The sequence below is a fragment of the Tachyglossus aculeatus genome, chromosome 11 (genome assembly GCF_015852505.1).
Source record: "Tachyglossus aculeatus isolate mTacAcu1 chromosome 11, mTacAcu1.pri, whole genome shotgun sequence".
NCBI lineage: Eukaryota > Metazoa > Chordata > Mammalia > Monotremata > Tachyglossidae > Tachyglossus > Tachyglossus aculeatus.
In genome coordinates this window covers 55,595,038-55,620,839 of record NC_052076.1, presented here as the reverse complement: position 1 = coordinate 55,620,839, position 25,802 = coordinate 55,595,038, and the positions used below count along the sequence as shown (strand labels likewise).

Here is a 25,802-nt window from a genome sequence, read left to right as displayed (position 1 = left end):
TAAAATTCAAATGATCACAGCTTTTATATAAGATTCAAAACAACAGGAGATTAAGCTATACAACTTTATGAATATTAACAAACAGCTTTTAAAAAGCCAAATGGAAAAAAAAACCCAAAACAAACCAAGAAGAACAAAGAAGCAGATGGGAAGTTTTGTGAGATCGGGATCTATGTCCTTTGAGGCAGCATTAAGTACAAAGAGCAAAACAGTCAAGACCCAAGGAGAGTTCCACCTCGGTGGGGGGAAGGGGGCCAGGAAGGGCGCGGAAGAAGAATCTCCTTAAGGAACTCCTTAAGGATGAGGTGGAACTGGATCAGACTCATCCGACCCCTTCTCGAAGATTTGGTTCTCATCCTCTCCCCGCTGAAAGGGAAGCCCTTCTTACGGAGCTTTCGCCGAAGCCCCCGGGGTGGTGGTGGGGCGTTTGGGGGAGAAGCGGGCGGGCGTAAACTGATCTTTCGGCGGCTGTCGGTTTGGGAAGCGGTCCACGGTTAAGGCGGGAGAGGGTGGATGGGGGTTGGAAACGCCGGACCCCGGCCGGGTGGGCTACTTCCCTCTGCTGCCATGGCTTTTCTGAAGACGGGGCACCCCCTCCCCGCCCACCCGACTGCCTCAGGGTCAGCCAATTCCGCAGGGCACTGGAAACACCCAGGGAAAAGCAGTGGGAGCGAGCCAGGATCTAAAGCCTCTGACCCAGGCCCCCAGATTCCGGCCGGGGAGAGCCGGGTCACCCGTCCACCCGTCCCAACGGTCTCCTGACAAAACCGGGGGTGGCGCGGTCTCGCGACTGGAGGCGAGGGATTGGGAAGCGATGGAGGGGAGGGAGGTGGTGTCAGATTCCTCCCCGTCGACGCACCTGAATGAGGCCATTCACGTGCAGCGCCGGGAAACCCACCGCAGTGACAGAGGTCCAAGTGACGGCCAAACGGAGCTGGCCACCCCCGACCCATCTGGTCACCTCGTCGCGCCCAAATGTGGACGAGCGGCGAGTCACCTTTCCTCCCCGCACCGAGCGACCAAGACTGCTGTCGGTTTTGTGCCCACGTAGGCCCTCCGTCCGGTTGGAACGGAAACCCTCCGAGGCCACTAACCTATCGGATCGACGGGAAGGGGTCTCCCCGCTCCCGTTCAAGAACTCTCGGCTCCTCGTAGCGTGTAGCGTTTGGGCCCCAAGGTCGCCTCCCGCAAAATAGCCTCTCCCGGCTAAAATCGCCATCCACCCCCCTCCGCCACCCCCTCCGGCCTCTTCTTCGGACGGCGGCTTAATCGTGGCGCCAGAGCTGGGGGCGATCTGGGGAGGCGGCTTGGAAATGGGGAAACGATCTTTGAAACCCCAAGGAGGGGAGGCTGCCGTCGCGGTCTCTCGCTGCTCTTTCCGTCCAGAAAAGGGCGTCAACCCTTCCCCTCCTGGCCTGCCGGAAGAAAACCCAGCTTCCTCTCGGGGCGAGCCGCTCCCTTCGGCGGGAGAGAGGGCCGCTGCCCGAGGTCCCCCGGCCGCCCACCTCCACGGCGGCCCACGGGGCCGCCCTCCCCGTCCCCCGGCCAGCTCCCGGAGGGCCCGCGAGCTGCCTCCCCTCCGCCCGCGCTGCCGGCCCCCGAGGAAACGGTCCTCGCGGACCCGTTCCGTCGACGTCGGAACCGGGGAGGGATCCGGGAGAGCCCGACGGGCCGAAACGTCCGCCGCCCGAGCCCGACGCGCGGCTCTGAATCTCTGCCACGGAGAGGCGGTGGGCGGCCCCGCTCCCGGAGGGCCGGCGGAGGAGCCCCGGCGGGGAGGACGGCGCGCGGGGGCTCCCCGGGCCGGAGACCCGCCGAACCCGGCTCCCACTTGGCCCGACGGGTGAAGCGGGGGACCCCCCGCCCCGCCGGCCCGCCTCACCCCGCTCCCCCGGGCCCCCGCGGCCCACGGCGGGGCCCGGGGCCCGGGCCGGAGGGCCTCGCGGAGGAGGGGGAGCGGGGCCGTTCCGCGTGCAATCCGGGGCGCCCCCCGGCCGGCCCCGGCGGGCGGTCCGCTCAGGGCAGGCAGGCGGCCACCTGGTAGGCCCCCTCGGCCGTGTGCTGGGCGCTATGCTCCTGCAGCAGCCCGAGGTCCAGGAAGCGTTCCCCGCACCACATGCATTTGTACTGCTGCTCCCGGGCGTGGACGCCGCGGTGCTTGTTGAGGTGCTCGCGCTGCTTGAAGGCCTTCTCGCAGGCGGGACACTTGTAGGGCTTCTCGCCCGTGTGGACGCGGCGGTGGCGCTGCAGGTCGGAGGCGTACTTGAAGCGCTTCTCGCAGTCGGGGCACTTGAGGGGCTTCTCGCGGGCCGGGTCGCAGCGGTGCTGGACGAAGTCGGAGGAGGAGAAGAAGCGGCGCTCGCAGAGCGTGCACTTGAGGGGCTTCTCGGCGCAGTGGGCCAGCTGGTGCTTCTGCAGGGCCGAGGCCCGCCGGTACGCCTTGCTGCAGGCGGGGCACTTGAAGGGCCGCTCGGCGGCGGGCTGGGCGCACTTGTGCCGCAGCAGCTCCGACGACTGGTCGAAGCCCTTCTGGCAGACGTTGCACTTGAAGAGGCTCTCCAGGCCGGGCACGTGCTGGTGGTAGAGCGGGTGGCCGGGCTGGCCGAAGCCCTTGTCGCACAGGTCGCAGCGGAAGGGCTCCTCGCTCTTGTGCGTCCGCCTGTGGCGCATCAGGGCGTACTGCTGCTTGAAGCTCATCTGGCACAGGTCGCACTTGAAGGGGCGGGCCTCGCTGTGCGTCCGCTCGTGCTGCCGCAGGTCCGACGGCCGCCGGAAGGCCTTCTGGCACTCGCCGCAGCGGAAGGGCCGCTCGCCGCTGGGCGTGCACGGGTGGTGCAGCAGCTCCGCCGACTCCTTGAAGTGCAGCTCGCAGGCGTCGCACTTGAACAGGGGCTCGCCCGAGTGGGCGTCCATGTGGCGCACTAGGTGCGAGCGGTGCTTGAAGGTCTTCTCGCAGACCGGGCACTTGTAGGGCCGCTCCGAGCTGTGCGTCCGCTTGTGGTGGACCAGGTGAGAAGACTGGCTGAAGCTCTTGTCGCACAGGGTGCACTTGTAGGGCCGCTCGCCCGTGTGGACCCGCTCGTGCCGGGACAGCTCCGACAGGTGCCGGAACGGCTTCTGACAGACCGGGCAGCCGAAGGGCTTCTCGGCGGGGTGGTCGGCGGCCGGCGGCGGCGGGGGCTCCGCCTCGGCCGGCTTGTAGGCCTTGTCGCAGACGGAGCACTTGGCCGCGTTGCCGCTGTGCACGTTGTGGTGCTGGGCCAGCGAGGTCAGCAGCGAGAAGCCCATCTTGCAGACGCCGCAGACGAAGGGCTTCTGCTCCGCCTGGACGCACTGGTGCTCCAGCAGGTCCGTGGCCTGCTGGAAGATCTTCAGGCACTGCGTGCACTGGAACGATCGGTCGTGGCCCGGCAGGCACTGGTGCTCGTGGGGGTCGGACGGGTGGGCCAGGTCGTGGCCGCACACCGCGCACTTGGGCGGGCCGGGCTCCCCGGCGGGCGGCAGCGGCGGCGGCGGGGGGCGGCGGGGGCGGCGGGGGGCGGCGGCGGCTGCAGCCCCGGGTCGGGCTGCAGGAGGATGCCGTACACCGCGCAGCCCAGGGGGTTCTCGCCCGGGTTCGGGGGCAGCGCGTGCTCCGCCAGGACCGCGGCCGCCCCGGGCGCGTGGTGGGCCGGGGCCGGCGGGGCCGCCGCCGGGGGCTGCGCCCAGCTCTCCGACATGCCCGCGAACGGGAACGCGCCTTTCGGCTGGGACGGCTTCAGTTTCCCCGCCGGGGGCCCCCAGGCCCCGACCGGAGGCCAGGGGGGTGCGGGGAAGGCCGTCTCCCTCCCCGTCGGGGGAAAGGCGCCCCGCTCCGCCTTCGGCCGGTCCTCTCGGGTCTCGGGCCCCCCCGACGCCGTCCAGACCGACCCCAGCGTCCCCCGGCGTCGCTCGGCGGGATCGCCCTCTCCTGCGGTCTCCGCGGGACCGGGCCGCGGGGCCGGCCGGCCCGTCTTCTCCCGGGAACGGCTCTGCGGGAGGGAAGGAGGGAGGGGGAAGAGCGTTAACGATCACCGTGGCACCGGGTAGGCCCCGACCACGTACCGAGCGTCGGGGCGGACGCGAGCAGATCGGGTCGGACGCGGTCCCCGTCCCACGCGGGGCTGCGGGTCTCCAGCCCCGTTTTCCGGAGGAGCGATGAGGCCCGCGGAAGCGAAGCGACTCGCCCGGGGTCGCACGGCAGGCGAGCGGCCGGGATTAGGACCCGTGACCCTCTGACCTGCGGGCGGGCACCCAATCCGCTACACCGCGCCGCTTCTCCAACGGCGGTTAACCGACAGAGGGGAAGATAGATGGGACGAACCCATCAATGGCTTCCTTTCGTCCGAGGGTTCGGAAGCGAGGGAAGAGTCGGCCCAAATCCCACCCGCCTTTGCGCCCCCTTCTAGGGCGAGAGCGACCCGGCCCGTGGACGCCGAGCTCGGCTTCTTCCATCTTTCAGCCGCTGGTATTTACTGAGCGCTTACCAAGTTTCAGATCACTGTACCGGGCATTCGATTCGCCCACCCCGCCCCATCTCCGACTGGTGTGAGCATCCTCTGCCTCGAGCGAGGCCTTTATTTCACCACCCCTACCCGGCGGGGGCTGGGCCCCCGAAGGTTTCCCCTCCAACCTTCGGGCTCCTTCCACCTCATTTTTTCACGGGGCTTTCTGTGGGGCCCTCCGATCTCATCCCGCTCCAATGTCGTCCTGACCCTCTTCTAACCCTCCTCACACCAGAACGGACGACCCAACGGGCTCCCGTCAGGAGCCACTCGGGGCTCGTCGCCATCTGAGGCGCCGAGGGCCCCGTGGACAGGCCTGAATGCCCACGCAGGGGAGGACTGAGGGACCCCATCTCTTTGCCCCCGCCCCCCAAATACTTGCTAAAACTCCACTGTCTTTCAGCTGCGGGACAGGGACTTTACCCCAGTGCTTGGTACGGTCCTTGGCACCTAGGAGTTTAACAAATACCACTACTAACAATAACAGAAACAAAGGAGCTCTCTGAAAATCATCACTCCTCCCAGGGTCAGTCACTCACACCGTTAATACGGTCGAGTACCACTCCCGTCCCGGGAACACGATTCCTCTCCCAAGAACGGAGACCGGTCTCCTGGGACCGTGATCCGGCAAGGTTACGGTTCTTGTTGGAAGAGCAAATCCCAGAACCCTGTCCCCACGATGACCGTTCCAACCGAGGGAGTCCCCGTCCTCCCCGGAGCTGGGATTCTTCGGCCAGGCTCTCCCACGCCTCCCAGTCGGTGGTATTAACTGAGCGTTCACCGTGAGCGGAGCACCATACTGAGGGCTTGGGAGCGCACGCTAGAACAGAGTTGGTAGACACGTCCCCTGCCCCCAAGGAGCTTTGAGTCTACTCCCCCATACCCACTTCTCCCTCACCTGCCCCACCGAAAAGCCCCAACTCCTCTAAGGGTACGACAAGCCCGCGCCCCTAAATTTGGGTATCAGCTCTCTGCTCAGACTAGACCTAGTAGTAACCGGTTTCACTTTACTAGGAACTTAAAAACAATTCTTCTCATTTGCCTAGGTGACTTTAGAAATCAATAAGCCGGCTAATTTCCCTGTAAATCCTTAAAAGTTACCCTTCTAAATACATTCTTCCTCGAGTAAGCTCCCACCCTGCCTTGACTTTAACTCATTCTCTACGACTTTCTGCTTCATCTGCAAACAGGCCCAGCCGAGACTGACTTTAGCTCACCGCTCTGCGGCAGCACAAGTCAGTGACAGTATCACAGAAGGACTGTCAAACTGAAGAACGCATACTTTGTTTTTTTCTGGTTCTCCCAGTGACGTGTTTCTCGGCTTTATAATTCTCGGAGACTTCTCCTTCGGATGTCAGGCTCTGACATCTGACGACATTTCTCCCGTCATCATCAGTGGTATTTACCGAAACCATGCCGTGAGCACAGCACCGTACTGAGAGCTTGGGAGAGTATAATCCGACAGAGTTGGTGGAAACATTCCCTGCCCACAATAACCTTACCATCTAGAGGAGACTGTAGGCAGTTTTACTACTAAGATATGACCAACCGGCTGAATTCCGCCAGCCCGCCTGTTACCGAATGGCAAGGGGACGGGATGGAGGGAGAAGACAACCCTGTCGTGCAGAGACACGTAGACGCGTGTCTACGTGAGGTGGAAATAAGTTATCCATAATGCAAAAGTCCTCGCAGGCGGGTGGACAATTAAAAGAAATGTTTTCGCTTTCAAAGCCCCTGCTCCTAGAGTCGGCTCCGGTACCGACATTCTCCTCTACTTTGAACAGTCTGACCTAACCCTGAGGTTAGGCGTATTTTTTCCTTATAATAAACACGTCGATCCAAGGTATACGTCTTCCTGAGGAACGCTACTTGATTGATACCCTAAGGTGACAGGTGACCCTCCACTTGACAGTTCACAAAGGTAAAACAAGCATACACACACATCACGGATTTTCTCAGAGTGAAAACCGATCCTCCTCTCCGGTCCCAACCCGGCTGACGGGCCATTCCGATACAGGAACGGGGAACGGGGAAATGCCTCATCTCAATCTGTAGGCGCATCTACGGTTCATCCATCTCCAGAAGGGATTTCTCATTAAGAGAATCCCGGCAGAGACAGGGGTTGACTTCAGAGAACCGTTTAAAACTCCGGATCCCTTTCTCAGCCGGGGCGAGGAGGAAGTTCCCGGAGGGGCGGCAAGTTTCTGGGTGACGGCAGAGGCCGGGGGTGACAGGCAGCAGCTGTGGGGGAGAGGATGCAGGGTGGGAGGGATGGAGAGGGAAAGTGGAGGGCTCGATGAAGGGGGAAATGATGACGTGCGGCAGGGAAGCCCTGAAAAGGGGAGGGGGCCGGAGGAAGGGGAAAAGGAGAAGGAAAGGGGGGAAAGGAGAAGGAAAGGGGGAAAAGGAGAAGGAAAGGGGGAAAAGGAGAAGGAAAGGGGGAAAAGGAGAAGGAAAGGGGGAAAAGGAGAAGGAAAGGGGGAAGGGGTCCCTGGCTTGGCGGTGGGGGGGGGGGGGGGGGCGGAGGAGAGGACGGAGGCAGAAGTGAAATGGGAAGGGAAGATGGAAAGGGGGAAAAGATGCCTGGCTGGGAGGGGAGGAGGGAGGCAGAAGTGGAAGGGGGAAATGATGGGGTGTGGCAGGGAAGCCCTGAAAAGGGGAGGGGGCCGGAAGACGAGGAAAGGGAAAAGGAGAAGGAAAGGGGAGAAAAGAGAAGGAAAGAGGGAAGGGGTCCCTGACTGGAGGGGCGGAGATGAGGCAGGAGGCCAAAGTGATATGAGAAGGAAAGATGGAAAGGAGGAAAGGGTCCCTGGCTGGGAGGGGGGGAGGGAGGCAGAAGTGGAAGGGGAGAAGGAAAGAGGAAGGGGTCCCGAGCTCGGGGGGTGGAGGGGAGGAAGGAGGCAGAAGGGGAAGGGAAAGGGGGGAGGGGAAGAGAGGAAGGGAAGGGGTCTGTGGCTAGGGGGTGGAGGAGAGGAAGGAGGCAGAAGGCGAAGGGGAGAAGGGAAGGGGTCCCGAGCTCGGGGGGCGGAGGGGAGGAAGGAGGCAGAAAGGAAAGGGGGGAAGGGGGGAAGGGGGGAAGGGGAAGGAGGGGGTCCCTGACTCGGGGGGCGGGGGGGAAAGGAAGGAGGTAGAAGGGGAAGGGGAGAAGGCAGGGGGAGGAGGGGAGGGATCCCTGGCTCTGCGGGGATGGAGGGGGAGGCAGAAGTGGAGCAGGAAGGGGAGAAGGGAAGGGGAGGTGGGGGAGATGAGGAGGAGGAGCGGGAGGTGGGGGAGAAGGAAGGGGAGAAGGCGGGGGAGGAGGGGGGGGTCCCTGGCTCTGGGGGGATGGAGGGGAAGGCGGAAGTGGAGCAGGAAGGGGAGAAGGGAAGGGGAGATGGGGGGCGGTGAGGAGGGGGAGGAGATGGGGGAGAAGAAAGGGGAGAAGGCAGGGGGAGGAGGGGGGTACCCTGGCACTGGGGGGATGGAGGGAGAGGCGGAAGTGGAGCAGGAAGGGGAGAAGGGAAGGGGAGATGGGGGAGATGAGGAGGAGGAGGCGGAGGAGATGATGATGATGATGATGATGGCATTTATTCATTGCTTACTATGTGCAAAGCACTGTTCTGAGCGCTGGGGCAGTTACAAGGTGATCGGGTTGTCCCACGTGGTGTTCACAGTCTTCATCCCCATTTTCCAGATGAGGTCACTGAGGCCCAGAGAAGTGAAGTGACTCGCCCAAAGTCACCCGGCTGACAGTCGGCGGAGCCGGGGTTTGAACGCCTGACCTCGGACGCCAAGGCCCGGGCTCTGATGGGGGGGGAGGGGGAAGGGGGAGGGGGAGGGGGAGGGGGAGGGGGAGGAGGAGGAGGAGGAGGAGGAGGAGGAGGAGGAGGAGGCCCGGGCCCCTGTCCGGGCGGCTCCGCCTCTAACCTGCTTCTCGCCGGACGCCGAGGAGGACGAGGAGGAGGGCGAGGAGGAGGAGGGCGAGGAGGAGGAGCAGCAGGAGCAGGCGGGCTCCCCTCGAAGCCGGCTCCGGCGGCGTTGGCGGCGTTGGCCTAAGGGCCCCTCCCGATCCCCGGACTCTCCTAGCGGCGGCCGCCGCCGGGCAGGGCCCCGGGGAGGGAGGGCCGCGGGGAGGCCGGAGGGCAGGCGGAGGGCAGGCGGAGGGCCGGAGGGCGGGCGGGCGGGGCTGAGCCGAGCCGGAGCAGGAGCCGGAGCCCGGGCGAGACCCCGGCGAGCCGAGACGAGCCGAGCGGAGCCGAGCCCCAGCCGAGCGGAGCCGAGCCCCAGCCGAGCCCCAGCCGAGCCCTAGTCGAGCCGAGCGGAGCCGAGCCGAGCCCCAGCCGAGCGGAGCCGAGCCCCAGCCGAGACGAGCCGAGCGGAGCCGAGCGGAGCCGAGCCCGAGCCGAGACGAGCCGAGCGGAGCCGAGCCCGAGCCGAGCGGAGCCGAGCGGAGCCGAGCCCCAACCGAGACGAGCCGAGCGGAGCCGAGCGGAGCCGAGCCCCAGCCGAGACAAGCCGAGCGGAGCCGAGCCCCAGCCGAGCGGAGCCGAGCCCCAGCCGAGACTAGCCGAGCCGAGCCCTAGACCGCCCCCTTCCGGCCGCACGACCGCCCGCAGCGGTCGGCGCCTGGCCCTGCCTCTCTCTATCTTCATTCATTCGTTCGTTCGTTCGTTCGTTATTCATTCATTCATTCATTCATTCATTTTTCGGTCATTATTCATTCATCATTCATTCAGTCATCATTCAGTCATGAATTCATCATTCATTCATTCATTATGTGCTCATTTATTATTCGGTCATTATTCATTCATTCATTCATTATTTACTCATTTATTGTTCGGTCATTATTCATTCATTCATTCATTTTTCACTCATTCATTATTTGGTCGTTATTCATTCATTCATTCATTATTCATTCGTTGTTCGTTCGTTCGTTCGTTCATTCATTCATTATCCGGTCATTATTCATTCATTCATTCATTATTCATTCATACATTCGTTCATTATTCATTCATTGTTCGTTCATTCATTATTCATTAACTCATTATTCATTCATTCATTAGCCACTCATTCACTCATTCATTGTTCATTCATTCATTATTCACTCATTCATCATTCATTCATTATTCACTCATTCATTATTCGCTCATTATTCATTCGATATTCATCCATTCATTCATGCATTCATTCATTATTTATTCATCATTCATTCATGCATTCGTTCATTATTTATTCATCATTCATTCATTATTCATTCATTCGTAGTTATTGAGCAATTACTCGGTGCAGAGCACTGGACTAAGCACTTGGAAAGTACAATACTGCATTCATTCAATCGTATTTATTGAGCACTTACTGTGTGCAGAGCACTGGACTAAGCACTCGGGAAGTACATGCTGGCAACACCTAGAGACGGTCCCCACCCAACAGTGGGCTCACAGTCTAGAAGGGGGAGATAGGGAACAAAACAAAACGTATTAACAAATTAACAAAATAGAATAAATATGTACAAATAAAATAAATAGAGTAATAAATACGCAGAAACATATATACATATATACAGGTGCTGTGGGGAGGGGAAGGAGGTAAGGCGGGGGGATGGGGAGGAGGGGGAGAGGCAGGAAGGGGCTCAGTCTGGGAAGGCCTCCTGGAAGAGGTGAGCTCTCAGTAGGGCCTTGAAGGGAGGAAGAGAGCTAGCTTGGGGGATGTGAGGAGGGAGGGCATTCCAGGCCAGGGGGAGGACGTGGGCCGGAGGTCGACGGTGGGACAGGCGAGAATGAGGCCTAATGGTGAGGAGATTAGCGGCAGAGGAGCGCAGGGTGCGGGCTGGGCTGCAGAAGGAGAGAAGGGAGGTGAGGTAGGAGGGGGCGAGGGGATGGACAGCCTTGAAGCCCAGGGTGAGGAGTTTCTGCCTGATGTGCAGGTTGATTGGTAGCCACTGGAGATTTTTGAGGAGGGAAGTAACATGCCCAGAGCGTTTCTGGAAAAAGACAATCCGGGCAGCGGCGTGAAGTATGGATTGAAGTGGGGAGAGACAGAAGGATGGGAGATCAGAGAGGAGGCTGATACAGTAATCCAGAAGGGATAAGATGAGAGCTTGAATGAGCAGGGTAGCGGTTGGGATGGAGAGGAAAGGGCGGATCTTGGCAATGTTGCGGAGGTGAGACCGGCAGGTTTTGGTGGCGGCTTGGATGTGAGGGGTGAACGAGAAAGCGGAGTCGACGATGACACCAAGTTTGCGGGCTTGTGAGACGGGAAGGATGGTAGTGCCGTCAACAGTGATGGGAAAGTCAGGGAGAGGGCAGGGTTTGGGAGGTAAGACAAGGAGTTCAGTCTTGGACATGTTGAGTTTTAGGTGGCGGGCAGACAACCAGATGGAGATGTCCTGAAGGCAGGAGGAGATGAGAGCCTGGAGGGAGGGAGAGAGAGCAGGGACAGAGATGTAGATTTGGGTGTCATCAGCGTAGAGATGATAGTTGAAGCCGTGGGAGCGAATGAGGTCACCAAGGGAGTGAGTGTAAATCGAGAACAGAAGGGGACCAAGAACTGAACCTTGAGGAACCCCTACAGTAAGGGGATGGGAGGGAGAGGAAGAGCCTGCAAAAGAGACTGAGACTGAACGGCTGTCAATGAACGGTGTCAAGTCGTCAGAACAAATAGAATTAAAGCTAAATGCACTTGTCCGCTGTGAGACCTCGGGCAAGTCACTTCACTTCTCTGGGCCTCAGTGACCTCATCTGTAAAATGGGGATTGAGACTGTGAGCCCCACGTGGGACAGGGACTGTGTCCAACCCGATTTGCTTGTATCCACCCCAGAGCTTAGTACTGTGTCTGGCACATAGTAAGCGCTTAACAGATGACATAATTATTATTATTAGTGGGTTGGACAGCTCCGGCCTGGGTCGCTGGGATGCCTGCGCCCGATCTGCAGCTGGGGTCCTTGGAGATGAGCCCCTTGTCTCTGAATCACCCCCACTACCCCGGGCCTAAAATGGGGGGAGGCAGTGGTTTGACCTCTCTGTGCCAGGAGTGGGGCAAGATCAGGCTGTTTCCTGACCCAAGGCGGCTGCCTCTGGAAAGGAAAGAAAGGGGCAGTGCAGGGAAAGAGGGATAGATAGGAAGCAGCTCCTCATCTTTCCCGTCCTTTTCCCCTCCACTCTACACCGGGAGGGCAGGGGAGAGGAGGAGAAAAAAGGGGGAAGGGAAGGGTGCGCAAGGGAAGGGAAAAGGGGGGGGGGGATGGGAAAGGAGAGTGGCGGGGAGAGAGGGAAGGAGAGCAAGGGAGAGGAAAGGAGAGAAGGGGGAAGGAGAGAAGGGGACAGGAAGGGAGGGGAAAAGAGAAAAGGGGAGGGTGATGGAGGGAAGGGGAGAGGAAGGGAGGGGAAAGGAGAGAGGGGGAGGGGAAGGGAGAGAAGGGGAGAGGAGAGAAAAGGAGAGAAGGGAGGGGAAAGGAGACGAGGAGGGAGGGGAGAGAAAAGGAGAGAAGGGAGGGGAAAAGAGAAGAGGGGAGAGGAAGGTAGGGGAAAGAAGAAGAGGAGAGAGAAAGGGAGAGGAAGGGAGGGGAAAGAAGAGGAAGGGAGGTGAAAGGAGAGAAGAGAGAGGAGGGGAGAGGAAGGGAAGGGAAAGGAGAAAAGGGGAGAGGAAGGGAGGGGGAGGAGAGGAAGGGAGGGGAAATGACAGAAGGAGAGGGAAAAGAAGAAGAGGAGAGAGAAGGGCAGAGGAAGGGAGGGGAAAGAAGAAGAAAGAGGAAGGGAGGGGAAAGGAGTTGAGGGGAGAGGAAGGGAGGGGAAAGAAGAGGAAGGGAGGAGAAAGGAGAAAAGAGAGAGAAGGGGAGAGGAAGGGGGGAAAGGAGAAGAGGGGAGAGGAAGGGAGGGGGGAGGAGAAGAGGGGAGAGGAAGGGAGGGGGGAGGAGAGGGAAAAGAAGAAGAGGAGAGAGAAGGGCAGGGGAAAGGAGGGGGAAGGAGATGAGGGGAGAGAAGGGGTGGGGGAAAGGAAGCTGGGGCACCACTTAGGCCTCGCCCTGGCCCTGGCCGGCCCCTTCGGGCTCTGTCCTGGGCGGCGGAACTCTGTGTGCGGGCTGTAGTTTCCGGGGGGGAGCGGGAGCGGGACGGGGGGGCCGGAAGTTCGGGCGGACGGACGGGCGGGCGGACGGACAGACGGACGGACAGGGGGCCGGGCCGGCCATGGCGGCGCTCCTGGTGGGCTACAGCAGCAGCAGCAGCAGCAGCAGCGGCGGGTCCGAGGACGAGGCGGAGGCGGAGGCCCGGAACGTGTCCGTGCCCGTGCCCTTTAGCGGGCGGCGGGAGAGGAGGCGGCGCGGGCCCGACCCCGGGCGCGCCAGGTAGAGCATCCCTCACACCGGAAGTCATCCCTCCGTCCCGCAAGGGCTGCCGGGAAAAGCCAACCTTTGCCATCGCCTCAGCCCCCGCCGTAGGCGGAGCACCACACTATAAGCGCTGAGGAGAGCCCGGGCCCGGACCACCGCCACCTCACAGTCTACAGGGGGAGGCCGCCTGGAATAACCATAGTAATTATTATTAATAATAGCCCTCTTCCTCTGCTGCGGCGTGGCTCAGTGGAAAAGAGCCCGGGCTTTGGAGTCAGAGGTCAGGGGTTCAAATCCCAGCCCCGCCAACTGTCGGCCTTGTGACTTTGGGCAAGTCACTTCACTTCTCTGGCCTCAGTGACCTCCTCTGCAGAATGGGGATGAAGACTGGGAGACAACCTGATCACCTTGTAACCTCCCCAGTGCTTAGAACAGTGCTTGGCACAGAGTAAGGGCTTAACAAATACCATCATTTTACTGAGAGCTCACCTCCTCCAGGAGGCCTTCCCACACTGAGCCCCCTCCTTCCTCTCCCCTATCCCCCCACGCCTTACCTCCTTCCCCTCCCCACACCACCTGTATATATGTATATACGTTTGTACGGATTTATTACCCTGTTTTATTTGTACATATTTATTCTGTTTGTTTTACTTTGTTAATATGTTTTGTCTTGTTGTCTGTCTCCCCCTTCTAGACTGTGAGCCCACTGTTGGGTAGGGACCGTCTCTATGTGTTGCCAACTTGGACTTCCCAAGCGCTTAGTACAGTGCTCTGCACACAGTAAGCGCTTGATAAATACGATTGAATGAATGAATGACCACCTGATCACCTTGTAACCTCCCCAGCACTTAGAATGGTGCTTTGCACATAGTAAGCACTTAATAAATGCCATCATTATTATTATGTGCAAAGCACTGTTCTAAGCACTGGGGGGATACACGGCGATCAGGTTGTCCCACAGGGGGCTCACAGTCTTCATCCCCATTTGACAGATGAGGGAACTGAGGCCCAGAGAAGTGAAACGGCTTGCCCAAATAATAGTAATAATGGCATTTATTAAGCACTTACTATGTCCAAAGCACTGTTCTAAGTGCTGGGGAGGTTGGAAGGTGATCAGGTTGTCCCACGGGGGGCTCACAGTCTTCATCCCCATTTGGCAGATGAGGGACTGAGGCACAGAAAAGTGAAGTGACTGGCCCAAAGTCACACAGCTGACAATTGACAGAGCCGGGATTTGAACCAAAGTCACACGGCTGACAAGTACAGTGCTCTGCACACAGTAAGCGCTCAATAAATACGGTTGAATGAAAAGTGGCGGAGCGGGATTAGAACCCACAGCCTCTGACTCCCAAGCCCGGGCTCTTTCCACTGAGCCACGCTGCTTCTCCGATATTAATTATGAATTACGACTTATAATTAATATAATTAGTATAGAGAAGCAGCTTGGCATAGGGGGTAGAGCCCGGTATTGAGAGTCAGCGGGTCATGGGTTCTAATCCCAGCTCCCCCTCTTGTCTGCTGTGTGGCCCTGGACAAGTCACTTCACTTCGTCTCAGTTGCTTCATCTGTAAAATGGGAGATTGAGACTGTGAGCCCCATGGGGGACACAGACTGTGTCCAACCCCATTTGCTTTTATCCACCCCAGCGCTTAGTACAGCGCCCGACACAGTAAACGCTTAGCAAATACCACTATTATTATTATAAAGAAATAACAGAGATGGAGCTAAGTGCTATGGGGCTGAAGGAGGGCTGGATAAAGGACGCAATAAAGGAGAGAGTGGGGAGGATTCTGGAGGAGCGAGCTCCCTGGCAGCGGGGCATGGGGGTGCTTGCCTGGACTCTTGGCAGAGCGGTCATTCATTCAGTCGTATTTATTAAGCGCTTACTATGTGCAGAGCACCGTACTAAGAGCTTGGGAGAGTAGAGAAGCAGCGTGGCTCAGTGGAAAGAACACGGGCTTTGGAGTCAGAGTTCATGGATTCAAATCCCAGCTCTGCCAATTGTCAGCTGTGTGCCTCAGTTACCTCATCTGTACAATGGGGATTAAGACTGAGCCCTATGTAGGACAACCCGATCACCTTGTAACCTCCCCAGTGCTTAGAACAGTGCTTTGCATATAGTAAGCGCTTAATAAATGCCATTATTATTATTATGTAATTCTACTTATTTACAGTGATGCCTGTTTCCTCGTTTTGATGTCTATCTCCAAGAAGAGATGAAAAACAGCATGGCCTAGTGGATAGAGGAGAGCCCCGAGAGTCAGAAGGACCTGGGTTCGAATCCCAACTCTGCCACGTGTCTGCAGTATGACCTTGGGCAAACTTAACCTCTGTGCCTCAGGGACCTCACCTGTAAAATAAAGATTCATTCATTGACCACCTTTCATTCATTCAGTTGTATTTATTGAGCGCTTACTGTATGCGAGGCATTGTACTGAGCACTTGGGAGAGTACCGTACAATAGACACATTGCCCGCCCACAATGAGGTGAGGATAAGCTTTTATCTACAGGGCTTGGCACATAGTAAGCGCTTAACAAATACCGTTTAAACATTTTTTTTTAAAGTGCAACAAATATCAGACATCAAGTATCCCGGCCCTCCCACATCTGTCCTGATGGGCAACAGGCAAGCGATGTTGACAAAGACCTAAGGGGTTCACTGACCAAATGAGCAGGGCTATATTCTTGTTTTGCAGCAGGAACCCCCCAAGGCTGCCCGTTCCCGACAGCGTGCTGAACATGTTCCGAGACCAAGAGGAAGACGGGGCCGTGGATGACGTCACAAAACACGGAGGGCGAGTGCGCGCCTTTCCTCATGAACGGGGCAACTGGGCCACCCACGTTTACGTGCCCTGTAAGTAACGCCCCATTTTCGCCTCGGCGCCTCCCCGGTGTGAGGGTGGGCTGGGGAGAGGAGTCAGGAGGGGAGACCGAGTCCCAAGGGTGGGAGAGCCGAGTCCTGCGGCTAGGCGAGGTGGCGGAGCCCGTCAGTCTCCGTCAACTTCAGAAGAAACTCCCAGGAGTCTGGGCTTTGAATATCTTTTCCAAAACGACGGTTCTAACCCCGCTGTTGAAAACGTCGCCTTGGCTCACAAGCGGGAGGAAGGGCCTGCGGGATCGTGAGGAAATGGGCCGTGGAGGAGCCAAAGGACGAAATCTGGGTGGCGGTGTGTTTTTCAAGAGCCTTTCTGGGCTTGATGTTGAGGCTCGTCTGACCGAGTTCAACAGACACAGGCTTTAGCCTCCAGGAACTTTCTAGACTGTGAGCCCACTGTTGGGTAGGGACTGTCTCTACATGTTGCCAACTTGTACTTCCCAAGCGCTTTGTACAGTGCTCTGCACACAGTAAGCGCTCAATAAATACGATTGATCGATTGATCTAAGACTCAGGCCCGCTCGTTCCCCTCCCTCTCCTGAAGGGAAAGGAAACGCCAGCCTCTTTCATTTCCGAGAGAGCTCAGGGCCAGTGTCCACCCCCACCCCCCTACATCGATTCCTTGCGGCTGAAAAGAGCTCACGTGCTGTGTCCTCTCCCCCACCTCCAGATGAAGCCAAGGAGGATTTCTTCGAACTACTTGACCTACTGGTGTCCCGGGCCAAAGCGTACGTGCCCCACCTGGTGAAGATGGAAAAGTTCCACCTGAGCCTGTCTCAGAGCGTGGTCCTGCGGTACCACTGGATCACCCCCTTCGTGCAGTCCCTGAAGGAGCGGGTGGCTTCCTTCCACCGGTGAGGGGCCCCCGCCACCGCCTCGGCTCCACCCTTGCCCTCCCTTCCCTCCCCTCTGGGCCCAAAGCCCCCATTAAACACTAGGCCTCCCACCCACAGATCTCCTGCTGTTCGCCCAAGTGCTTAGGAAGAAAAGCAGCGAGGCTTAGTGGAAAGAGCCCAGGCTTGGGAGTCAGAGGTCGTGGGTTCTAATCCCGGCTCCGCCACTAATCAATCAGTCGTATTTATTGAGTGCCTACTGTGTGCAGAGCGCTGTACTGAGCGCTTGGGAAGTCCAAGTTGGCAACATCTAGAGACGGTCCCTACCCAACAGTGGGCTCACAGTCTAGAAGGGGGAGACAGAGAACAAAGCGTATTAACAAAATAAAATAGAATAGATATGTACAAGTAAAATAAATAGAGTAATAATAGAGTAGTAATCAGCTGTATAATAATCAGTAATCAGCTGTGTGGCTTAGGGCAAGCCACTTCACTTCTCTGTGCCTGTTACCTCATCTGTAAAACGGGGATTAACACCCCCTTTTAGACTGTGAGCCCACTGTTGGGTAGGGACTGTCTATGTTGCCAACTTGTAGTTCCCAAGCACTTAGTACAGTGTTCTGCACACAGTAAGCGCTCAATAAATATGATTGAAGATGATGATAAGACTGTGAGCCCCCCGTGGGACAACCTAATTATCTACCCCAGCGCTTAGAACAGTGCTCGGCCCATAGTAAGCGTTTAACAAATGCCGTCACCGTCACACAGTAAGCGCTCAATAAATATGATTGGTTGATTGATCGCTCTCCTTTCTACCCCACGCGGGGTGTGATGGAAGCGAGGCAGAAGTTAAATTGGGTAGGGTCACTTGGCCTTTTGGAAGATGTTCCCCCTTGGAGGCCTGGAGGGGAGGGAGTTGGGGAATGGAAAACATGCCTTTCTTCCCAGCCTGTAGCAGCCACTGGGACCCAAGCGCCATTGTGGATTCACTGAATGACCTTACCTCACTGCTCTGCTACAGCCCAACCTGCACATTCCTCCCCTTTAGCTCTAGCTTCCTCTTTGTGCCCTGATTTTCAATTCAATCGTATTTATTGAGCGCTTACTGTGTGCAGAGCACTGTACTAAGCGATTTTGTCTATCTGGCTGCTGGCCCCTTTCCCACAGCCCCTTTCCCACATCCTCCCTCCAGTTACATACGTGCCAGACCATTGCTGTTCCCCACCTTGAAAACATTATTAAGATCACATCTCCTCCAAGAGGCTTTCCCAATTAAGCCCTCTTTTCCCCGACTTTGAAACACTTGAATCTGTTGGATCTATTTGTGCCACCCCCAAGCACCTAAGTACATATCTTCTAATTATATGTTAAAAATTATTTAATTTCTGCCTCCCCCTCTAGACTGTAAGCTCACTGTGGTCAGGGAATGTATCCACTAATTCCGTTGTACTCTCCTGTGCTTAGTACGGTGCTCTGCACATAGCAGGTGCTCAGTAAATACCTTTAGTTGACTATGGATGTGTTGCAAAAAGATGCTCTGCAACAGAGCTGTAAAATGTTCCCCCCAAAGTTCAGAGTCTGGGTGTCAGTGAAAAGCAAGATTGCAGTCCAACTCGCTAAGGCTTGTTGGCTTGCAAAAATCATTCACAGAGATGGCAAGTGGAAAATATTCTACCTGGTTTAAAGTTTCTTAATCGTATTTATTGGGCATTTACTGTGTGCAGAGCACTGTACTAAGCGCTTGGGAGAGTTCAGTATAACAGAGTTGGTAGACACATTCCCAGCTTACAGTCTAGAGGGACCCTCTCCAAGAGCATCACTTGCTCTGACTTCAAACTCTGACTTCCAGCCTCTCTCTAGCCCTCTTTTCTAACTCTGCCTCTTCCTTATCAAAATTCCCTTTTTCATACTTTCCCTTTGGTTTTACCAAGAGCAAAACCTCCCCCACTGCCTCTTGAGGAAAAAAAAAAACATTTTTCAGGGTGAATCTCCGTAGGTTAACCTTTGGGTCATCGGCTTTTACCTATCCTATTGTAAGCTAAACTTTCTCTGACCTCAGAGGTTGATCTAATTAAAGGTCCTAACTTCCGTAAAATAAAGTTTAGAATTAGCAAAACACCAGTAAGAGACAAAAACCCACAGAATCAGATATTTTAAAGTGCTTCTGTCTGATGGAGGACCAAAGAAATGTCTTACAAACTATGTCCTCCCCTTGCGTCTTTTTGTGTCCCAGTTTCACTGTCCGTGAAATGAGACGTTGAAACTGAGCTGCCAGCAAGGGCGTTGGGTGAATTGATTGTGTTTTCATTATGGCCGGGGGACTGCTGATTGCTATTAAACATTTCCCCCAAAAACTTAATTCCTAACCAAATATGACGTTCTTTTACGTTTTAGGTTCTTCTTGTCAGCTGACCGAGTGAAGGTTTATACGAATGAGGGGAAAACCAGGTGGGCCTTTAGGTTCAAAGAGTTCTGCTCCATAAATAGAACAGGGTGGCCTCCCTGCTTCTTGCCTCTCTTTTTTTACCAGGGTGCTAGATTTCACAGCTGTTAAGGGGTTCTGAATTTCCTCGCGTATGAAGTCGTCAGTCATTTGTGGTCTTATGATTCTATTTTATCATCATCAATCGTATTTATTGAGCACTTACTATGTGCAGAGCACTGTACTAAGCGCTTGGGAAGTACAAATTGGCAACATATAGAGACAGTCCCTACCCAAACAGTGGGCTCACAGTCTAAAATTTTATTCCACCACCTTGTGATCGCGTGCTTGCCCTCTCTCTCTTATTAGACTGTAAACTCCTCAAAGACAGGGACCATTTCCTTTTCTTTTTAGAAACTCCGGGAAGAGCCTAGAGCAGTTCCTTGCCCTTCACGAGTGCTTAAAATCCAAGAAACTCTCCATGCGAGCTTTTCTCTGCCGTTGGATTCTGAGCCAGTCCCCCTCTCCTGGGCCCGAGCCAGGCTTGCCCTTTGTTTAGACGCTCCAAGAACTGGACTAAACAGTAGCTTCACTGTAAGCTTAAGGTTTCTGCCCTCTTAATGCCTTTCTCTCTCTCGCTCTCTGCCCAGAACCTTCATCGGGTTAGAGGTCACTGCCGGGCATACACAACTCCTGCAGCTCGTCTCAGAAGTGAACCGAGTGATGGAAGAGTTTGACCTCCCCACTTTCTACAAGGTAAAAGGCTTTCTCCCTGCATTTGAGGCGAGCCCCAAGTTGGGGAAAGGTCACCCCCAAAAGATGCCATGACACTAATAACAATAATAACAACGTGAAGCAATGTGGCCTATTGAAAGGAACACAGGCCTAGAAGTCAGAGGACCTGACTGGGTTCTAATCCTGGCTCAGCCACTGGTTTGCTCTGTGACCTTGGGCAAGTCACTTCACTGGGCCTCAGTTTCCTCATCTGTACAATGGGGATTAAGACCGCGAGCCCCATGTGGGACACGGACTGTGTCCAACCTGATGAGCTTGTATCTACCCCAGTGTACAGTTCCTGGCACACAGTAAGCGCTTAATAGATGTGTTTCAAGAAGTAATAATTATAATACTTGTATTAAACACTTGCTGTGTGGCAAGCATTGTATTAAGCACTAGGGTGGGCACAAGATAATCAGGTTCCAGATGGGGCTTGCAGTCAAAGTAAGAGGGAGAACAGGTATTGAATCCCCATTTTGCAGGTGAGGGAACTGAGGTACAGAGAAAGGAAGTGACTTTCCCAAGGTCACACAGCAGACAAGTGGCAGGGTCAGGATTAGAACCCTGGTCCTCTGACTTAGGCCCGTGTTCTTTCCCTCTAGGCCATGCTGCTTCCCATCAGAGAGACAAACTGCAGACCGTATCTAGACCCTCCTGGGAAAGATGCAGTAGGGGATTTTGACTCTCTCCAATGGAAAAATGTCACCCAGTTGGAAGTAGTTTACTTTCACAAATCGTTTGGGATATTTTTCGTCTCTTCCTTGACGAGGGAACTCAGGAGCATATTATAAGTGGCGGGGGGGCGGGGAGGGGGCGGGAGTGAAATCGAGGGTCTTGGTTTCTCATCCAGTCTCTTTCTGAGCCCAAACACTGAACCCGTAGTAGGACTAGTAAGTGGTCATCTTTGCTCTGGGGTGTGTTTATGCATTATTACTACTTCCACAGTCCGTGTATGCGTGTTTTCCCTAGCTCTCTTATTAGACTGTAAACTTGAAGACAGGGACCATGTCCTGTTCTTTTTAGAAACTCCGCAAAGAGCCCAGCACGGTTGCCTCCCTACCCTCCACAAATGTTTAAAAACCAAGAAACTGTCCATTCATTCGTCCGTTCAGTCGTATTTATTGAGCGCTTACTGTGTGCAGAGCACTGCACTAAGCGATTGGAGCTTTTCTACCCCCGTCAGATCCTAAGCCAGTCTGGGCCCTTGCCAGACTTCTCTTTCGTGCGTCTCGGATGCTTAAAAACTGCTCGTGAGAGAGCACACACGCGGTGAGGTTTCAGGGGGCTCGGCAGCCTGCAGTCCCCAAATAGTTATAATGGTATCTATTAAGCGCGTACCCTGTGCCGAGGGCGGTCCGGAGCACGATGCTACTTGGGCGTTTCCCTCTTTCCCCTCCACAGGAGCCGTCGTTCCACATCAGCCTGGCCTGGTGCATCGGCGATGCGACGGGCGAGCTCGAAGGGCAGTGTGTCCGGGAGCTGCAGGTAAGCTCGTGACCAGGGGAGAAGGAACACAAGAAGGCCCTCCTGGCTGTTTCTCAGTTCTCAGAGCAGGTGTAAACGTAGAGTAAATTGCCTCTGAGCTGTTCAGACGGCGACATCAAGTCAGCCGATCCGTGGTATTTATGGAGCGCTTCCCGTGGGCAGAGCACTGTACTGAGGACTCGGGGGAGGACAGTGTAACAGAGCTGGTAGACACAGGTCTGGCCCACAAGGAGTTTAGGTGGAGAGACAGATCTATAAGTAAATAACTGATAGGGAAAATGCTGGGGGACGGTTTAAGGATATGTACGAAAGTGCCATGCGGCTGCGGATGCTTAAGGGGTATGAATCCCCAGTCCTAGGCTCCACAGAAGGCAGGGGGTGAATAGGGAAAATGAGGGTGTAATCAGGGAAGGTCTCATGGAGGAGATGTGATTTTTTTCCCCACCTTCCAGTACTGCCAGCTCTCATTTGATTCCCCTCTAGCGGAGGGGGAAAAACAGAGGAATGCAACCCAAGGAAGGTCGGTCAAGGCCCGTTTGGACTGCCGGGAGGAAGAAAGGGCCCCAGAACCCATCTGGGTGGTAGGAACGGCTCCCTGGAGGCCGCAGCAGTGTGACTTAGTGGGTAGAGCAAGGGCGCGGGAGTCGGAAAGACCCGGATTCTAATCCCAGCTCCGCCACTCATCTGAGCTTGGGCGAGTCGCTTCACTTCTCTGCGCCTCAGTTACCTCGTCTGTAAAGTGGGGATTCAGACTGACAAGGGCTTTGTCCAACCTGATTCATTTGTATCTACGCCAGCGCTTAGTATAGTGCCTGGCACATAGTAAGTGCTTAACAAATACCATTTAAAAAAATAAATATTGCGAACCGCAGGCATCTCAGCTGGTAAGAGCATAAAAATGGGCTGTGGGTAATTACTCTCGGCTAATCATTCATTCATTCAATCCTATTTATTGAGCGCCTACTGGGTGCAGAGCACTGTACTAAGCTCTAATCGAGAGATACCCCGGAACAGGCCACATCTGGCCCTTCCCAAGCCTACTCTCCTTCGCCAGGACTTGGTGTTTTCTCTGCCACCCAGAGTGAATGAATAATGGCATTTATTAAGCGCTTGCTATGTGCAAAGCAGTGGTTTTTATTGAGCACTTACTGTCCCAACTCTGTTACATTGTAGTCAGCGTGGCACAGTGGGTCTGGGAGAAAGAAGGGCATGGGTTCTAATTCCGGCTCTGCCACTTCTCTGCCGTGTGGCCTTGGGCAAGCCACTTCATTTCTCCGTGTCTCAGTTACCTCATCTGTAGGAGGGGGATGAAGTCTATGAGCTCTGTGTGGGATAAGGCATAGTACACAGTAAGCGCTCAATAAATACGATTGATCGGATGAAATGAATTACAGGGACTGTGTCCAATGCGATTTCCTTGTAACCACCCCAGCGCCTGGCACAAAGTAAGCACTTAATACGATAATTATCATTATTATTCATTCAGTCGTATTTATTGAGCGCTTACTGTGTGCAGAGCACTGTACTAAGCGCTTGGGAAGTACAAATCGGCAACATACGGAGACGGTCCCTACCCAACAACAGGCTCATTAATAGTCTCCCAAGCGCTTAGTACATGATTTTTCACACAGCAACCATTCAGTACGTACAACTGATTGATGTGCAGAGCACTGTCCTAAGCGCTTGGGAGAGCAAAGCATAGCAGAATTAGAAGATATGTTCCCTGCCCGCCCGGAACGAGCTTACTTGTGTAAAATGCCTGTGGATGAGGGGTTGATTGTAGGGGCAGGGTCGCTACCCAGAACTCTTCCTCATCATCGCCACCGTGAACCTTTCAGGATACCGTGAACGGGTTTGAAGATTCCTCCGTGTTCCTCCGCGTCCTGTCGGAGCAGATCCGCTGCAAGTCCGGGAACAGGTTCTTCTCCTTCCCTTTGAAATGAGAGTCTCGACCGACACCCTCGGGCCAGTCCGAGCTGAGGAACCGCCGCCCTGGCACGGCCCTGCCGGGCCAAATGGGAGCTCACCCTGGGGTGGCGGGGGGCCCGTTGGGCAAACCCGCTCGCCACCCCCGACCTGCGCCGTTGGAGTCCAGCCACTGAGTCCCTGAGAGGAGGACCGGAAGATTCTTCCCGACACGGTAGTTGGGGCTGCTTCCGTCTCTCCATTCCCACCTGTGCGGGGATGGATGGTTGGGGCGATTTGGGAAGCAGCATGGCTCAGTGGAAAGAGCCCGGGCTTTGGAGTCCGAGCTCATGGGATCAAACCCCGGCTCCGCCAATTGTCAGCTGTGTGACTTGGGGCCAGTCACTTCACTTCTCTGGGCCTCAGTTCCCTCATCTGTAAAATGGGGATGAGTCAATCAATCAATCATATTTACTGAGCGCTTACTGTGTGCAGAGCACTGTACTAAGCACTTGGGAAGTACAAGTTGGCAGCATATAGGGACGGTCCCTACCCAACAGTGGGCTCACAGTCTAGAAGGGGGAGACAGAGAACAAAACAAAACATATTAACAAAGTAAAATAAATAGAATAGATATGTACAAGTAAAATCTGTTGGGTAGGGACTGTCTCTATCTGTTGCCAACTTGTACTTCCCAAGCGCTTAGTACAGTGCTCTGCACACAGTAAGCGCTCAATAAATACGATTGATGATGATGAAGTAAAATAGAGTAATAAATACGTACAAACATATATACAGGTGAAGACCGTGAGCCCACCGTGGGACAACCTGATCACCTTGTAGCCTCCCCAGTGCTTAGAACAGTGCTTTGCACATAGTAAGCGCTTAATAAATGCTATTATTATTATTATTATTATTATTATTATTTTATTATTATTTGGGGTGTCCAAAGGGGGTGGTTACCAGAAGGCTGGGAGGTGGTAATGCCCCCAGGTCACCGGTAGAGGGCAGAATGCCCTTTAAGATCATTTGTTCATTAAGATTCATTCATTCAATCGTATTTATTGAGCGCTTACTGTGTGCAGAGCACTGTACTAAGCGCTTGGGAAGTCCAAGTCGGCAACATATGGAGACGGTCCCTACCCAACAACGGGCTCACAGTCTAGAAGGGGGAGACAGGCAACAAAACAAAACGTAGACAGGTGTCCAAACGGTCAGAATAAATAGAATTATAGCTATATGCACATCATTAACAAAATAGAGTAGGAAATATGTACAAGTAAAATGAAGAGTAATAAATCTGTACATAGCGGCTACATTGCTGGAATCCCTGGGGTCTCCCTCTAAGCGCCCCCCCCCCCCCCCCCCGCCCCCCTCAGACCTCTAATCAGGACTTCCCTTTTTCATTTCTTCTGACCAATTCATTCTCCCATCTTGACACTTACTGTGTTTCCACGCTTTGGGTCTGGAACAATAAAAGCACAGCCTCCCCACCACATCTGCTTAGAGAAGCAGCGTGGCTCAGTGGAAAGAGCACGGGCTTTGGAGTCCGAGGTCGTGGGTTCAAATCCCCGCTCTGCCAATTGTTAGCTGTGTGACTTTGGACAGATCACTTAACTTCTCTGTGTTTCTGTTCCCTCATCTGTAAAATGGGGATGAAGACTGTGAGCCCCCGGTGACACAACCTGATCACCTTGTAACTTCCCTAGCATTTAGAACAGTGCTTTGCACATAGTCAGCACTTAATAAATGCCATCATTATCGTTATTATCTCCCAACACCACTGGCTCACATCATCCCAACACAAGGATCTAGGGGTCTGATTTTCACGGTCCTTTTTCCTGGTGCTGGCTTCACGGTTTTGTAGTCACCGTGTAACCAGCGTGCAGTTAGTGTTGAAAAAAGCAGTGGGTTTGTTGGTGGTTGTATATCTATTTCCTTCCAACCACCCACGTGCTTAGGGAAAACTGGTTAATAGCTCCTTTCTGGCTCGATTGGTGGGAAGAATTGGTTTAGATTTCCGCAGCCCCCCAACCTATGATTTCCCACGTCTGTTTTTCAAAAACAAATTCAAAGAAGCTTTTTTCTCTGCTTTTACAGGCTATTTTCCTTCCTTTGTCTCCTCCCACCCACTGTGGAGTGAAACTACATAGAGCTATGGCTGGCAGACAAGGCAAGTAGGCAACTTTGTTCAGCCCCAGCCCTCAGGTTTCTGAGGAGAGATTTTATGCAAAGTGTGGCTCATAAATAAAATTTTCCGTTCGTTTTCCATTGCAGCGTGTGCATCTCGGCCCCTGAAAGGATTAAATCCCTTTTTCCTCTGAGTAGGTCAGTTATGTTGGGAGAAATTGCATGGCCCAGGAGCCCTAGTTCGCATCAATCAGTGGTCTTTCTCAAACACTTACTGTGTGCAGTGGACTGTACTAAGTGCTTTGGAGAGTACAATAGGTATAGATGCTCACTGTACAGTGCTTTGCGCGCACAGTAAGTGCTCAATAAATACGACTGGATGAAAGGTGCTTGCAGCCTAGAGGGGAAGACAGACAGTAAAATAAATTACAGATCTATACATAAGTGGTGGAGGCCTGGGAGGAGAGTGAATATAATAATAATAATAATGATGGCATTTATTAAGCGCTTACTATGTGCCATCTTGAGGGGTATAGATCAGGTGA

At 55.1% G+C, this 25,802-nt stretch overlaps 3 protein-coding genes across 7 annotated transcripts; 2 read left to right on the top strand and 1 right to left on the bottom strand.

Annotated features, from left to right (window-relative positions):
- Positions 1-300: 300 nt before the first annotated feature.
- On the top strand, positions 301-1,847 carry LOC119934798 (proline-rich protein 2-like). The gene is made up of 3 exons (XM_038754335.1): positions 301-474; positions 620-1,030; positions 1,197-1,847. Exons 1-3 carry the CDS (start codon positions 301-303, stop codon positions 1,845-1,847), a joined length of 1,236 nt encoding a protein of 411 aa, XP_038610263.1.
- Positions 1,848-1,942: 95 nt separating this feature from the next.
- ZNF319 (zinc finger protein 319) lies at positions 1,943-12,688 on the bottom strand. Its single transcript, XM_038754334.1, has 5 exons — positions 12,523-12,688; positions 8,581-8,807; positions 8,105-8,122; positions 3,534-4,010; positions 1,943-3,486 (listed from the first exon to the last, which is right to left on the bottom strand). Exons 1-5 carry the CDS (start codon positions 12,686-12,688, stop codon positions 2,017-2,019), a joined length of 2,358 nt encoding a protein of 785 aa, XP_038610262.1. The 3' UTR covers positions 1,943-2,016.
- A 72-nt stretch (positions 12,689-12,760) lies between these two features.
- USB1 (U6 snRNA biogenesis phosphodiesterase 1) lies at positions 12,761-25,493 on the top strand. Of its 5 annotated transcripts, none has more exons than XM_038754119.1 (8): positions 12,761-12,844; positions 15,527-15,684; positions 16,376-16,559; positions 18,933-18,986; positions 19,611-19,716; positions 21,139-21,222; positions 23,061-23,362; positions 25,228-25,493. In XM_038754119.1, exons 2-7 carry the CDS (start codon positions 15,570-15,572, stop codon positions 23,163-23,165), a joined length of 648 nt encoding a protein of 215 aa, XP_038610047.1. In that variant the 5' UTR covers positions 12,761-12,844; positions 15,527-15,569; the 3' UTR covers positions 23,166-23,362; positions 25,228-25,493. The 5 variants fall into 5 exon arrangements, with proteins under 5 accessions (XP_038610047.1, XP_038610049.1, XP_038610048.1 ...); XM_038754121.1 differs by having other exon boundaries at positions 12,778-12,844; positions 15,530-15,684; XM_038754120.1 differs by lacking the exon at positions 12,761-12,844 and adding an exon at positions 12,911-13,030.
- Positions 25,494-25,802: the final 309 nt, after the last annotated feature.